This window comes from Myotis brandtii, unplaced genomic scaffold, assembly GCF_000412655.1.
Source record: "Myotis brandtii unplaced genomic scaffold, ASM41265v1 scaffold954, whole genome shotgun sequence".
In the NCBI taxonomy this organism is placed as follows: domain Eukaryota; kingdom Metazoa; phylum Chordata; class Mammalia; order Chiroptera; family Vespertilionidae; genus Myotis; species Myotis brandtii.
The window spans coordinates 555,313-568,164 of record NW_005371937.1 but is presented as its reverse complement, the minus strand read 5'-3'; the positions used below and the strand labels follow the sequence as shown (position 1 = coordinate 568,164).

General features: G+C 47.7%; 1 protein-coding gene across 1 annotated transcript in view; it reads left to right on the top strand.

Annotated features, from left to right (window-relative positions):
- The window catches only part of LOC106724754 (receptor-type tyrosine-protein phosphatase gamma-like), a 594,585-nt gene that overhangs the window by 552,653 nt on the left and 29,080 nt on the right, over positions 1-12,852 (top strand). Inside the window, exon 8 of the mRNA XM_014533217.1 lies at positions 8,042-8,234. Within this exon, the coding sequence (XP_014388703.1) occupies positions 8,042-8,234 (193 nt within the window). The remainder of the gene's footprint in view (positions 1-8,041; positions 8,235-12,852) is intronic.

Genomic DNA, 12,852 nt, shown 5'->3' with positions numbered 1-12,852 from the left:
GTCTGTCTCCCAGGGAGGAAACAGCTCGTGTCTATGTGGCCACGCTGGGTCCCTGCCGGCCCGCTGCACGAGGTCACAGCGTGTCCGCCCTGGGAAGGAAGGCATTCGCCGTCCCAGTGGTGGCGCGGCAGACCTCCCGGCCCTGCCAACATTCTTTCTGAAGTTAGCACAACATGTTCATTTCAGAAGGGCAGCTGGCCAACTTGGAGGAGCCAAGCAGACAATTCCATGTCTGCGTCTGTCGGAAAGGGGGCGTCCCCAATCCTTCATCCCTCTCGCTGTCTCCGCTCCTCTCTCACACGCTGCGTGCCTGAAGCAGCCAGAATGAGAGCATGTTCACCATGAAGTATTGTGGTTGGCGCGGACTGTTGGCTGGTAGGATGTGGGTTTCTTTGAAATCTTCCAGAGTAAATAGGAGGACCTACTTATTTTTTTTCTCCTTTGTGATTCTACTCGGACCTTCAAACCGGGCTCGGAGCCAGTGAACCCTGACTCCGCCTCGCGTGACAACCTAGAACTGAACACGGTGTGGCCGATGAAATCACACGCGGGCTTCGGGGGCCAGCACTCAGGGTAGCTTGTGTGACTCCATTAAACATCCACTGTTAATAAGCAGAAACCGTGCCATGGCTTTGTCACCCAGACGCTATGGTGACACTCAGTCCTAGTGTTGGCGGTCAGAGAGCAGGACTGGCGCATTGGGAAGGTGCCAGCTGTGTCCTGACCAGACAGGACGTGGGCGCGGATGTGCTTTATTCTAGGACAGAGGCTCTCAAATGCTGGTGCTTGGGCCTTCGCAGACCATCCCGGCCTTCCCTTTCCAGGACTGGTTGCTTCCTGTGGTTTAAAATATGACAGCGCCTGTCATCTTCCTGAGCGTGCATTTTATCTTAGTGCTCTTGGGGACACTATCAGAAAGCCAGTAAATGTCTAAATATGTCCAGTTTGTTTACTTTTGTTGTTGTTTTTTTCAAATATATTTTTATTAATCTCAGAGAGGAAAGGAGAGGGAGAGAGAGATAGAAACATCAATGATGAGAGAGAATCATTGATCAGCTGCCTCCTGCACACCCCACACCAGGAATTGAGCCCACAACCCAGGCATGTGCCCGGACCGGGAATGGAACCATGACCTCCTGGTTCATAAATTGATGCTCAATCACTGAGCCAAGCCAGTCGGACAAGTTTGTTTACTTTCGGATGCTTGATTTTTTAAAAAACATATTTTATTGATTTTTTACAGAGAGGAAGGGAGAGGGATAGAGAGAGTCAGAAACATCGATGAGAGAGAAACATCAATCAGCTGCCTCCTGCACACTCCCTACTGGGTATGTGCCCGCAACCAAGGTACATGTCCATGACCGGAATTGAACCTGGGACCCTTGAGTCCGCAGGCCAATGCTCTATCCACTGAGCCAAACCAGTTAGGGCTGGATGCTTGCTTCCCCCACCCCCCCACCCCAAGAATAAGTTGGAGTGGATAGGGAAGGTTTATTTGCATGATTTTTTTTGTATCAGTGTTGTCTCTTTCATAAACAATGGAGCAACTCTTTTGAATTAACATCATTTACCATTTGGAGCCAAACTGCGTGAGGTTCCACTCCTGGCGCGAGTCTTCAGACTCTCTGCCTCGGTTTCCACCTGTGAAAGGGGAGTGATACTAATGCCCACGCTGGAGTCATTCCCAAGCTCCCGTGGTGGAATGTGTGTGGAGCGCTGGGCCCAGCCCTGCTCACCAAGGCTCTAGGGCAGCACTGTCAGTATAAATAAGACAAAAACCATGAACATCGCTCAACATTTTCTAGTAACCACCATAAAATGTAAAGAGAAACAGGTGAAATTCATTTTACTGTATTTTATTTAGCCCAGTTTTTCCCATTATTATTGCAACCTGTAGGGCTAGCCCCATTCCTGGGGGGATAGCCACGTGTAGCTACTGGCTGTGAGGCTCTAGTGTTTATCTCAAAGCTATCATCACCAGCAAATCGCTTCCTTCAGAACGTTTCTATTCCAGTACTCGTGATGGGCAGTGTGTGCGCATAAAGGTTCTTTTAAGTAGTGGGTGAAGGTGTCATTATTAATCCACAGCACTAGCTTTCTTTGTTCATTGTGGTTCAATCCTTTCCTGTCTGCAAGGATTTCTATAATCACCTTCATGAAAATCTGTCCGTAGCTATGGGGTCCGGTGGGGGTGGGGGATGGTCCTGTGGTTAGTTGGCTATTCTTGGATTTTATTTGGCAGCCATGTTTCAGTGAGGAAACCTTTGGATGCTCCAGGCTATTGAGAATGTACTATTCCATCATGACTTGTTTAGTAACGAGCCAACAAAACAGCACCTCCCCCACCCCTGCTCCCCCCCCTCACCCGTCACCTCTCAAATGCATGGTGAAAAAGTGTTTCCATGACCCTGGGTGTGACATCTCAGTTCCCGGTGCATGTCCTGGGGGTTCTTCTTCTGCTTATAGTGGACACTGGCATTGTTTCATTGCCATCGCCTACCCGTTCTGTAAAATACCGTGTGCATCGCCTCTCCACAGCTCAGAATGTCACTCTGATTTTCCCTCACCTCCCCCTTCAGCCACAATGGTCCGCTCCCACATCCTGTGGACCAGCGCTCTGGCTGCGCACGGCGGCATGAATACATTTCAGCTTTCCTTTCATTCGAACCAACAGATTAAAAACTAATTATTCTCTGTAATATTTTTATAATAAAAACTAAGCTGAAATGATTTATATACACTTCCCGCTAAGACATTTGCAATTCAAGGTTAAAATTGTTCTTGAAACAGCACCAGTTAAAATGCAATTACAGCTCCCCGAGCAGGGATAAAAGGAAGAGATGTTTTACATGGTCACTTCCAAAGTTAAAAAGTCCATTGAATGTTATAGAAATAAAAACTTTCATTTAGCTTTACTCCATGATAAAGGCTTCATTCGTTACAGTAAAGTAAAGATAAACTCAGGTGTGTTTGTTAGCTGTGCCCGGCAAAGAATGAGTGAATAAAACGCAGGCTTGGTGAGGTGGGCGGCATCTTTGCCTGGTGCCACCATCCTGGTTACACGCCCGGCCTCCTGTGCTGGCCGGAGGCTGGTCTTCCCAGAGCGCCCCAGTGCAGGCAGTTATGTGGCCGTCCGTCGGTGTCTTGCAGAAGTGGTATTTGGGGATCAGCTAAGGGGAATTGTTGGGGGGTCTCTGATGACCACGTCAGTTTCCCCCACAGTGTGACCCCACAAGGAATGCTGTGGGCCCGCAATGTGTTTGGCATGAAGCCGCTGAGAGCATGAAAAAGAGTCACCTCTTGGCTCCTGGGTGACCTTGGGCAGGTGATTTAATGTCTCTAAGCCCAGTTTCCTCACCAGTCGAGAGTCATAATGATACGATAGTACCCCCGACCTTATGGGATTTCTGTGAGGAGTAGAGAAGAGAAAGCACATGACCCTCTTAGCACAATGCCTTGCTCATAATAAACGCTCAGTAAGTATAAGATGCTAGTGTTAATGATGTCATAATGCTATTAATAATGTCACTTTAATGTTATTTAAACTAAAAATAAGTTAGGAACCAAAATAGCGTTTGTAAAGTGCGTAACCAAGTACATGGCACATATGGGTGTGATGGAGAAGCAGATGGCACTAGGTTGTCGGGAGCTTAGAGTACAGTCATGATGACCACATTCCCATAAAGCAGTAATAATAGTAATCGTAGCCATGATAATAGTTATTTAGTATCTACTGTGAGCCAGGAATTATGCCAAAAACCACGAGGTAGGTAGTGATGTTGTCTCCGTTATCCAGGTAAGAGAACTGAAGTTCAGAAACGCTACATGCTTGGACAAGGTCACACATTAGCAAGTAGGGGTTACAAACAGTTTCGAACCCAGGCAGCAGGTAGGCGTTTTGCGGTTGGAGATGAGGCACCGGCCAGATCCTTAGGGCCCCACAGTGAGAATGGGAGGTGGTTGAGAAGCACTGATCGGGTAATATGATCTCCCGTGCATGTTAAAAGGACCGTCGGGTGGCTGCTGACCAGGTCTAGAAGACTTGAAACACGGCTTTGTATAGATTGCTCGATGGCCCCAGCCTTATGCGGGCTGCTGTGTTGCACAACCCCGGTAGGCACCCTCTCGGTACAGTCTCTGCAGATGGCATCCCTGGGAATCAGAAACTGCAGTGGAGGCCCAGGTGGTGGTCACTTTCACCTTTAGTGAGTGAGTATGTTTCTAAGGGTAACAAGGACCAAGGGAAAACCTGAAGCATCTGTGTAGTGACATACAGCAGGCGCCCCTTACCTGCGGGGGGTATGGTCCAAGACCCCGGTGGGTGCCTAACGCCGCGGATAGCACCAAACCCTACATACACTGTGTGGGGGTTTTTTCTATCTATGCAAACCTTTCACATAAAGGATGCACTTTACGGCTTCTCTTGGGCATGTCTGAGTTGCCAGCATCGCTCCTCCTGTGCTTGGGCCATTATTAAGTAAAGGAAGGGCGGCGTGAACACAAGCACTGCAGTGCCCTGATGGGGACCTGATACCTGAGACGCTACTACGTGACTAACGGGCAGATGTCGCCTACAGCGTGGAGACGCCGACAAAGGGATGACTCGTGCCCCGGGCAGGACAGCAGGATACCACATGGTTTCATCCCACAACTCAGAGTATACACAAGTTAAAACTTACAAATGTTTACTGTTGGGATTTTTTATTTAGTATTTTCAGACTGCAGTTGACCACAAGTAACTGAAACCTCAGAAAGCGAAACTGCTGGTCAGGGGGAGACACTGTTTCAGCAGGTTTCTGGCCCAGATGATCGCTGCTTCCCTGCCAAAGTGGAAAATATGCGCTCCCCTCGCCAACCCAGGGACCAGGGCGGGTTTCCAGTCCCTACGCAGGCGTGGGTGCCAGTTACCAACGAGAGGCCACTGGCAATTTCACTCAACGTACAGGAATGACAGGGTTTTCCTGAACGCTGCCAACCTAGCGAAGGACCGTGGCTGAGTCTGCTAAGAGTCCTCCTTTTCCTCTTTTGTGTGACTGCCGAGCGAAGGTGTGATCCAGTTGACAATATAATATCGTTCAGGTCATTGGTTCACTCTGTGAGAACCATCGCATCCTCCCTTCGAAATCTTAGGGCAAGGTGAGTTAATGACAAGGAAGTGGCCGAGCTTTTAAGCCATAGCACGCCATTAAGCTGTAAGAAGCAATTTAAGCATTTTTGTGTTAAGTTCAGAACCCGCCTGTTTTCATAGTTATATGACTAATTCTTTCCGGAGGCATCAGAAATAAACTTTTTAGGAGAACTAAATGCTGTCTTGTGGAAGAAGCAACTATTCTAGAGAAGAAACAAACCGCAGGTCGAATTGCGGAGGCATCTCGCAGGCCATCCTGTCCTGGCATCTCGGAGATTAAACTATTTCAGGGCAGATGGCTGTCTTTTCCAGAAAATCTCTGGTCTAATGTGCTATGTATGGCCGCCCAGTCTATTTTCTTTAAAAATCACTCTGAAAGTTAAGGAATTCCTTCCTCTATTCAACTCACATCTCCAAGGCTGTAATTTAAACCAATTTCCTCTTATTCGGCCTTCTTTGGACACTGAGAAGAGCTAGTCAGCATCTTCCACGTACAAGGGCCTTTAATCAAATTCCTCTTTATTCGCCGGTTCTGCTGGCTGCACTATCCCACTTCCTCTGACCTTTCACACAGGACTTACTCTCCGTCCCTTAAATCATTTTGGTTAGTCTTTCCCTAGACCAGGGGTGGGCAAACTTTTTGACTCGAGGGCTACAATGGGTTCTTAAACTGGACCGGAGGGCCGGAACAAAAGCATGGATGGAGTGTTTGTGTGAACTAATATAAATTCAAAGTAAACATCATTACATACGGGTTTTTGGGCCGGAACAAAAGCATGGATGGAGTGTTTGTGTGAACTAATATAAATTCAAAGTAAACATCATTACATAAAAGGGTACGGGTTTTTTTTTTTTTTAGTTTTATTCATTTCAAACGGCCGGATCTGGCCCGAGGGCTGTAGTTTGCCCACGGCTGCCCTAGACTGTTTCCAGAGGGCCTTTACTTCCCTTCACGTAATTTTAAGAAGCTATTTTCTCTAAGAAAATCTGAAACCTCCTCTTATTTTTGGGCGCATTCAGTCCGGATTTTGGTCGTCCCCACGTGGGTGTGCCGTGCCTGGGGATTTGCTTTCCAGCACCTCCCATCATCTTGCTTCCGAGTGGGTCACATTTGGACAGAGTAAACCATCTGACATTTGATTGCCTCTCTCGCTCCACTATAAATACAGGAGGAACATCTGAAGGAAGGATGGGGGAGGGGAGGCACATTCTGCCTGGCAATGCTGGGAGTTGTGAGAGGAGACGCTGTGTGAATAGCAGAGAGTTGGAGTAACTCGAGAATAATGTGCTCCTTTTACGTGGAGGCTGGTTGAGAGACCGTCTGGTTCTATTACTTTGATGAAAAAGCAGAGAGGTTTCACGGTTTATTATCACTTCACATTTGCAGAATTGGAGGGAAGGTGGGATGATAGGCGAACCCGTATACTTGAATGATTCTTGGCTGAAATCACTCTGTACTTCACTTATGTATTCATTACTTTCTGCTGCGAAGAGAGGGCGTTTCAGAAGGAAGCAGGCTGTTCTCGGCCGGCTTCTGCGAAGCCGTTTGAGAAACACTGGGGTTAGTTCCAGGCCTCAGGATGACCATCCGAAACTGAGGCAGTAATTCTCTTGTTTGTTTATGCATTGGTGGCAGCCACCCCCTGGCCCCGAGGCCGAGGGCAGCCACTCTGCGTGCCAGGGAGGCATCGTCTACCCATCACACCTGGACTCTCCTGCAGACAGCGTTCTGACCCGCATTCAAGGGACCAGGTGGGCCAGGAAGAGTTCGTTCGGTTTCTCTCTTCTTCACTCCATTCCTTCCCCCACATCCAGGGGTTAGATTTTCGGTGGCTGGCAATGTTAGGTCCATTTATTTGGTGACAAGAATAGCTCTGTGGTCCGTTGGGAACTAACCTCTGCCCCCCAGCCCCTGCCCTTCCTGCGACCTGCTCCCATGAGTGGAATGCTGAGGGCCAGCGGGGGTGCTTTTTGTCTTAGAAATAGGATCCTGGAGTTCGGACTGTTTTTTTTCTTTGCTTTCCCATGGAAGTTTGGTCAGCAGTCTTGTGGGAAATGGCCCTTAATAATGTTACTAATAATGATAGCTGCGGATCTACACGGAGGCTCTCCGGGGGCTAGGTGATGAACATCGATTTTAATCTTTTCCATCACCCGGTAAGATAGATACTAGTATTATGTCTGTTTTACAGATGAGGAAACTGGAGATGCAGAAAGCTTGACTATCTGACTGTGCTGGCCCATCTGGTGGCTGCTGACCTCGGGGGGAGGGGGGAAGGGAGGGGGAGCAGGTAACTGGCAAGCCATGCATTTAGCAACTTTGTGACTTAGCGACTCGGATGCCCTGGATCCCTCGGATATAAGGAGAAGCTCAGGACAAATTAGATCATTGATATTTATTGAGGCCTGTGTGCCAGGAACCTGGCACTGCTCATGGATGATCTCATTTAATGTTGACTTGAACCCTATCGCGTGGATGCTGCTGTGATTATCACCACTTGATTGAAGAAATTTTGAGGTTCAGAGAAGTTGAGCATCTTTCTCAGCGTCATGGTGGAGCCATGGGGCTAGAATTTCCCCCCAAGCAGTCTGGCTCCAGAGCCTCCCAGTTTCACCAAAACTCAATGTTCCCGTAATATTGGAGGCCGTGGCCGGGGCCAGAGCTTCGGAAAACATGGGACTCTGAGACATGGACTGAGAGTTCTCTGCACCCTCCAATGAAGGGTTTTCCTGGGTAGTTGGTGGGACAGAAGCCTCAGCCAGACGAGCCAAAGCCTGTGTCCCTCGGCGTGTGTCAGACTCGGCCTGGGGCACGTCCTGTCATTTGTGTTCTTGTCACCCCCACCCACTTGGGACCTCAGAGCTTTTCTAACTGATGTTCTTTTTTTCTCCCCTCGCTGGTTCTCTGTGCAGCTCGAGGCTTTCTATTCTATCTTCACCACGGAGCAGCAAGACCACGTGAAGTCAGTGGAGTATCTGAGAAATAACTTCCGACCACAGCAGGGTCTGAACGGCAGGGTGGTGTCCAAGTCCGCCGTCCGCGACGCCTGGAACCATGACATGACAGACTTCCTGGATAACCCACTGGGGACGGAAGCCTCTAAAGGTACCTTCGGATAAGTGCCCTTGCCCTGGGGAGATTCCTGATCATAAATTACTTCAAATGAAAAGGAGTTCAAAACCAGCCAAGAACTGGGACTTGGTGTTAAGCGTATGCCCTTCTGCTGAAGGGACGCTGGTGGTTGCTAAGGAGAAACAGGTGTAGGAATAACTAGTTAACTAGATAAGTTCAAACCTGCCCTGTTGACGAGGAATATATCAGTCATTCTCTCGGATTCTGTACCTTGCGACATCAGCACTAGTTAGTTCATGTCTAAAGAAAGCTTCGGGGTGTCTTACTCTTTAACTGTTTTCCTGTTGGGGTCAGGAGTTTGTCTCAGGGCCTGGACTTGCTCCCAGGACCCCTGTCTGCAGCGTCCTTAACAACATGCAGCCCAGACAAGGACTCCAGGTAGCTCTGCCCCTCTAGGCACCACCTGGCCTTTGGAACTATCACGTAACAGTTTAATGTCCGTGTCTGATAAATCTAAGTTGATAATTTCTAGCCATCGAATCTTTTCCATTTCTACTTTCTTAATGTGAAATGAGCATGAGTTTCTCTCCCAGGAAACTAGAAAGCCGACTCTACCCTGGCAGCCCGCCGTCCCAGCTCTGTGATTTGTCATAATTGTGGCTCAGAGCTTGGGAAATGCTTAGCGGAATAAGGCTGCTCGAAGCCCGGGTGCCTGGAAGGGAGGAAGGACTAACAGGCGTTTTTATGATCTCTCTCAAGCCATGCTCTCCTTCTTCAAAACTGTGAACTTGGGTGATGCAGGGTGAGCTTGTATCGTCTATCAGCACTGGCGTTCAGTGGGGGGAGTTACATGGAGAAGTTTGGCAAGAGCGCCCCCACCCCCAATGAAAGGGGCCTGGCTACTGGCACATGGCCTTTGTGGGAACAGGGGGACTGAGATTCTGTCTGCAAATAACCACATTGACCTGCCCTCTGATGGTCAGAATAAGCCCATTTTCCAGGCTCGTAGCTGAAAAGGAGCTAACAGAAGAGGCGAGGTTGTTTAAGAGTGTGACCCTCTCCCTCCAGTCTGCTTTTGTTTGGGGACAGGGAGGAGGCGCTAGTCTGGCCAGGTTCTGTGAAGAACCGCTGGAGATTCCAGTAATACGGGGCGGACACCTTGTCAAGGGCATCATTTGTCAGCCTGGAACAATGGAGGGCTAAGAAGCACACAGACCTTAAAATACCTTCGGTTGGGCCGCCATCGAAAACCGCATGCGGCCTCATTTTTTTTCACCGAGCTAAAAATAAAAGAAAACCACTGAACTCCAGCGCTTTCTCCCGCGGGAACTGGCTTGGGAAATAGCTCGTGGGGGCTGACTGTCTTGTGAGACGTGAATGTGCAGGACGCGTGGGGGGTGAGGAATTTATATCACCAGGGAGCGCCGGATCTGGGAGCTCAAAGTTGCTGAGGATGTGGCAGCTGCAAAGTGCTTTCCTTAAAAACGGGCTGAGGATGCGATGTTGGTCAGCCGTGCAAAGAGGAATGCGAGGCCCTTCATACCCAGGAAGTGGAGACAGTGGTTTCCCCTGGCACCAAATTGTCGAAGCGGGCAAGAGCCTCCGCTGAGTTCGCGCGGAGCCCAGGACCCGTCCTGCCATGTCAGGGCCAGCTCTGCATTCTGCAGGCTTGTGGCAGTTACCACAGTGCCCATTGCTGACTCCTAAGGTGTGTGAATGTGAAGATGTTAGTGATCTTGCGAGAAGCAGAGAGAGAGAGATGTAGGTGCAGGCCTATGTCTTCTTTTTTAATCCTCACCCAAGGATATTTTTCCATTGATTTTTAGAGAGAGTGGGAGAGGGAAAGAGAAAGAAATATCCAGGTGAGAGAAACACATTGATTGGTTGCCTCCTGCAGGAACCCTAACCAGGGCCCAGGCCAGGGAGGAGCCTGCAACTGTGGTACGCGCCCTTGACCAGAATCGAACCCGGGACCCTTTGGTCTGCAGGCCAGCACTCTATCCACTGAGCCAAACCGGCTAAGGCCCTACATCTTTTTAAAACAGAGTGTCAGTGTTAACACACAGAAAAACACGCATATACTACGTGGACCGCTTGATGAGTTCTCACAAACTGAATGAATGCACCCAGATCCCGAAGCTCACACCACCAGCTTCCCAGGACCACCTGCATCTCTTGTTCCTGGTCACAGACTGTGCCCAAGGGCAGCCATGGCTGTGAGCTAGCCTTGCCTGCAGGTCAGTTTCATGGAAACAGCCATGCAGGGTGACCTTTTTTGTGTCTTGCTCCTTGTGCTCTTCTGGTTTTGAGAGTCATCTATGCTGTCCTATGCAGTTGTAGTTTGTTCTTTCTTATCGCTGAATTTCCTTGTGTGACTGTACCTGGATTGTTTACCTTTTTCAATAGACATGGGTGTATGGGTGATTATGAAAATTCTTGAACATGTCTTGTAATGAGTGTATGGACACATCTCTGCAGGGTATGCACCCAGGAGTAAAGGCTGCACTCAGCGTACACATACATGTTCAGATTTGGTTACATGTGGCCAGACAGTTCCCCAAAGGGGTTGTATGTACCCACAGTGTATGAAGTTCCTGTTTTTACAGCCTTTGGGTGTCTTTTTTTTTAAGGCATAATCTACATACCATAAAACTCAGCGATTGCAATTGTACAAGTCAATAATTTTTAGCGAATTTATAGTTTTACGGCCATTTTTATCGCCCCGGAAAGATCGTCATGTCCACGTGCACCAGTTCTTCCTCCTGTGGTCTCTTCCAGCCACCGCTGATGTGCTTCATCTTTCCCTTGGTGTGAGGAGCTTAGGATTTACCCAGGATGTATATGCATGTATCGTAGCTTATTGCTTTTTATTGCTAATAGTCTATTTGTTTTATATTTTTAATAACAGCTTTACTGAGATTTAATCCACATACCATAAAGTTCATTCTTTTAAAGTGTGCACTTCATTGGTTTTTAGTATTTTCACAAAGTTGTACAGTCATCACAACTCTGTATCTGCTTTCAGAACATTTTCATCACCCCACGAAGAAACCCCGGGCCCATCAGCTGTCACCCCGGTTCTCCTTCCTCTCCTTTTCCCCGCCTCCCCTCAAGTTCCCGCCAACCACGACTGTGCTTTCTGTCTCTCTGGACTTGGCTATTCTGGGTAGCTCATATAAATGGAATCATGCAATAGATGGCTTTTTCTTCTCGAGCCGATTTCACTTAGCATCATAGTTTCAAGGTTCACCCATATTCAAGCACGTATCAGAATTGCATTTCATTTTACTAAATACTATACCATTGTATAGATATGCCACATTTTTATCCATTTATCAATGGATAGACATTTGAGTTTTTTCCACTTCTTGGCCATTATGAATAGTGCTGTTAGGAACATTCATATTTAAGTTTTTGTATGAACATAGTTACTCTCCTGGATGTAACCCAGGAGTAGAGTTGCTGAGTCATACTCTGTGCTTACTGTTTTGAAGAACTGACACACTGTGTCCCGAGGGGCTGCCCCCGTTGCCTTTCCCATCAGCAGTGTAGGAGGCTCTGGCTTCCCCACATCCTCACCAGATCTTCCACCTCTTTCATTTTCAGTATCTCTTTGGGGTTTTGATTTGCACTGCCCTAATGTCTCATGATGTCCTATTTGCTATTCAGTGCACAGGCCATGGAACCATGGTCCACGTACCCCAATGTTTCTCCTTCCTTCCGCCCCAGAAGACTCGTTTCCAGGGCACCGCAGGCCAAGGGCCACCCGCAGGTGCTGGCATCACCAGGCAGTGGGAGGACTGAGATTGTTGACTTTAGAGAATAAATAGCCAAGACAGGAAAAGTTCCTTCTCTTTAATCTTCCGCAAAAAAAAGATTTCAGAAAGAGAAGGATGGTATTCTGTAATTTTCAGGTAATTCAAAAGGAACCGATCCTGTCTGATTGACAGTCTCTATGCAGTCATTACTGGGAAGCTCTCAGTGCCTGGGAGAGCCATGATGTTGAGCATGGAGCTATGTACTTATCGGGCTATTGTCACAGAAGAAAGAAAAATCAATTAATCACATAGGACAAGAGTCAATAAACATCTCTGTCTGAGTACCAGACAGTGGGTCCTGTGGTCTCTGTTGCAGCTACTTAGTTCTGCCACTGTAGCATGAAGGCAGCCATTGTCAGTATATAAAATGACTGGATGTAGAAATAAAAAACTTAACTTTGCTCTGGCTGATTTGGTTCAGCGGGTAGAGCGTTGGCCAGTGGACTGAAGGGTCCCGGGTTCGATTCCGGTCAAGGACACATACCCAGGTTGCGGGCTCCATCTCCAGTAGGGGGTGTGCAGGAGGCAGCCAATGAATGATTCTCTCTCATTGTTGATGTTTCTATCTCTCTCTCTTCCTCTCCCTTCCTCTCTGAAATCAATAATATATGTATACATATATATACACATATATATGTATGTGTGTATATATATACACATACATATATATGTGTGTGTGTATATATATATATATATATATGGAGAGAGAGAGAGACAGAGAGATAATATATAATATATAGAGATACATATAATAAGCAAATACAGATTGTTTACTTTAAATGTTTATATACTTGTTTACATATAATAATATAATAAATGCATATTTATATTTA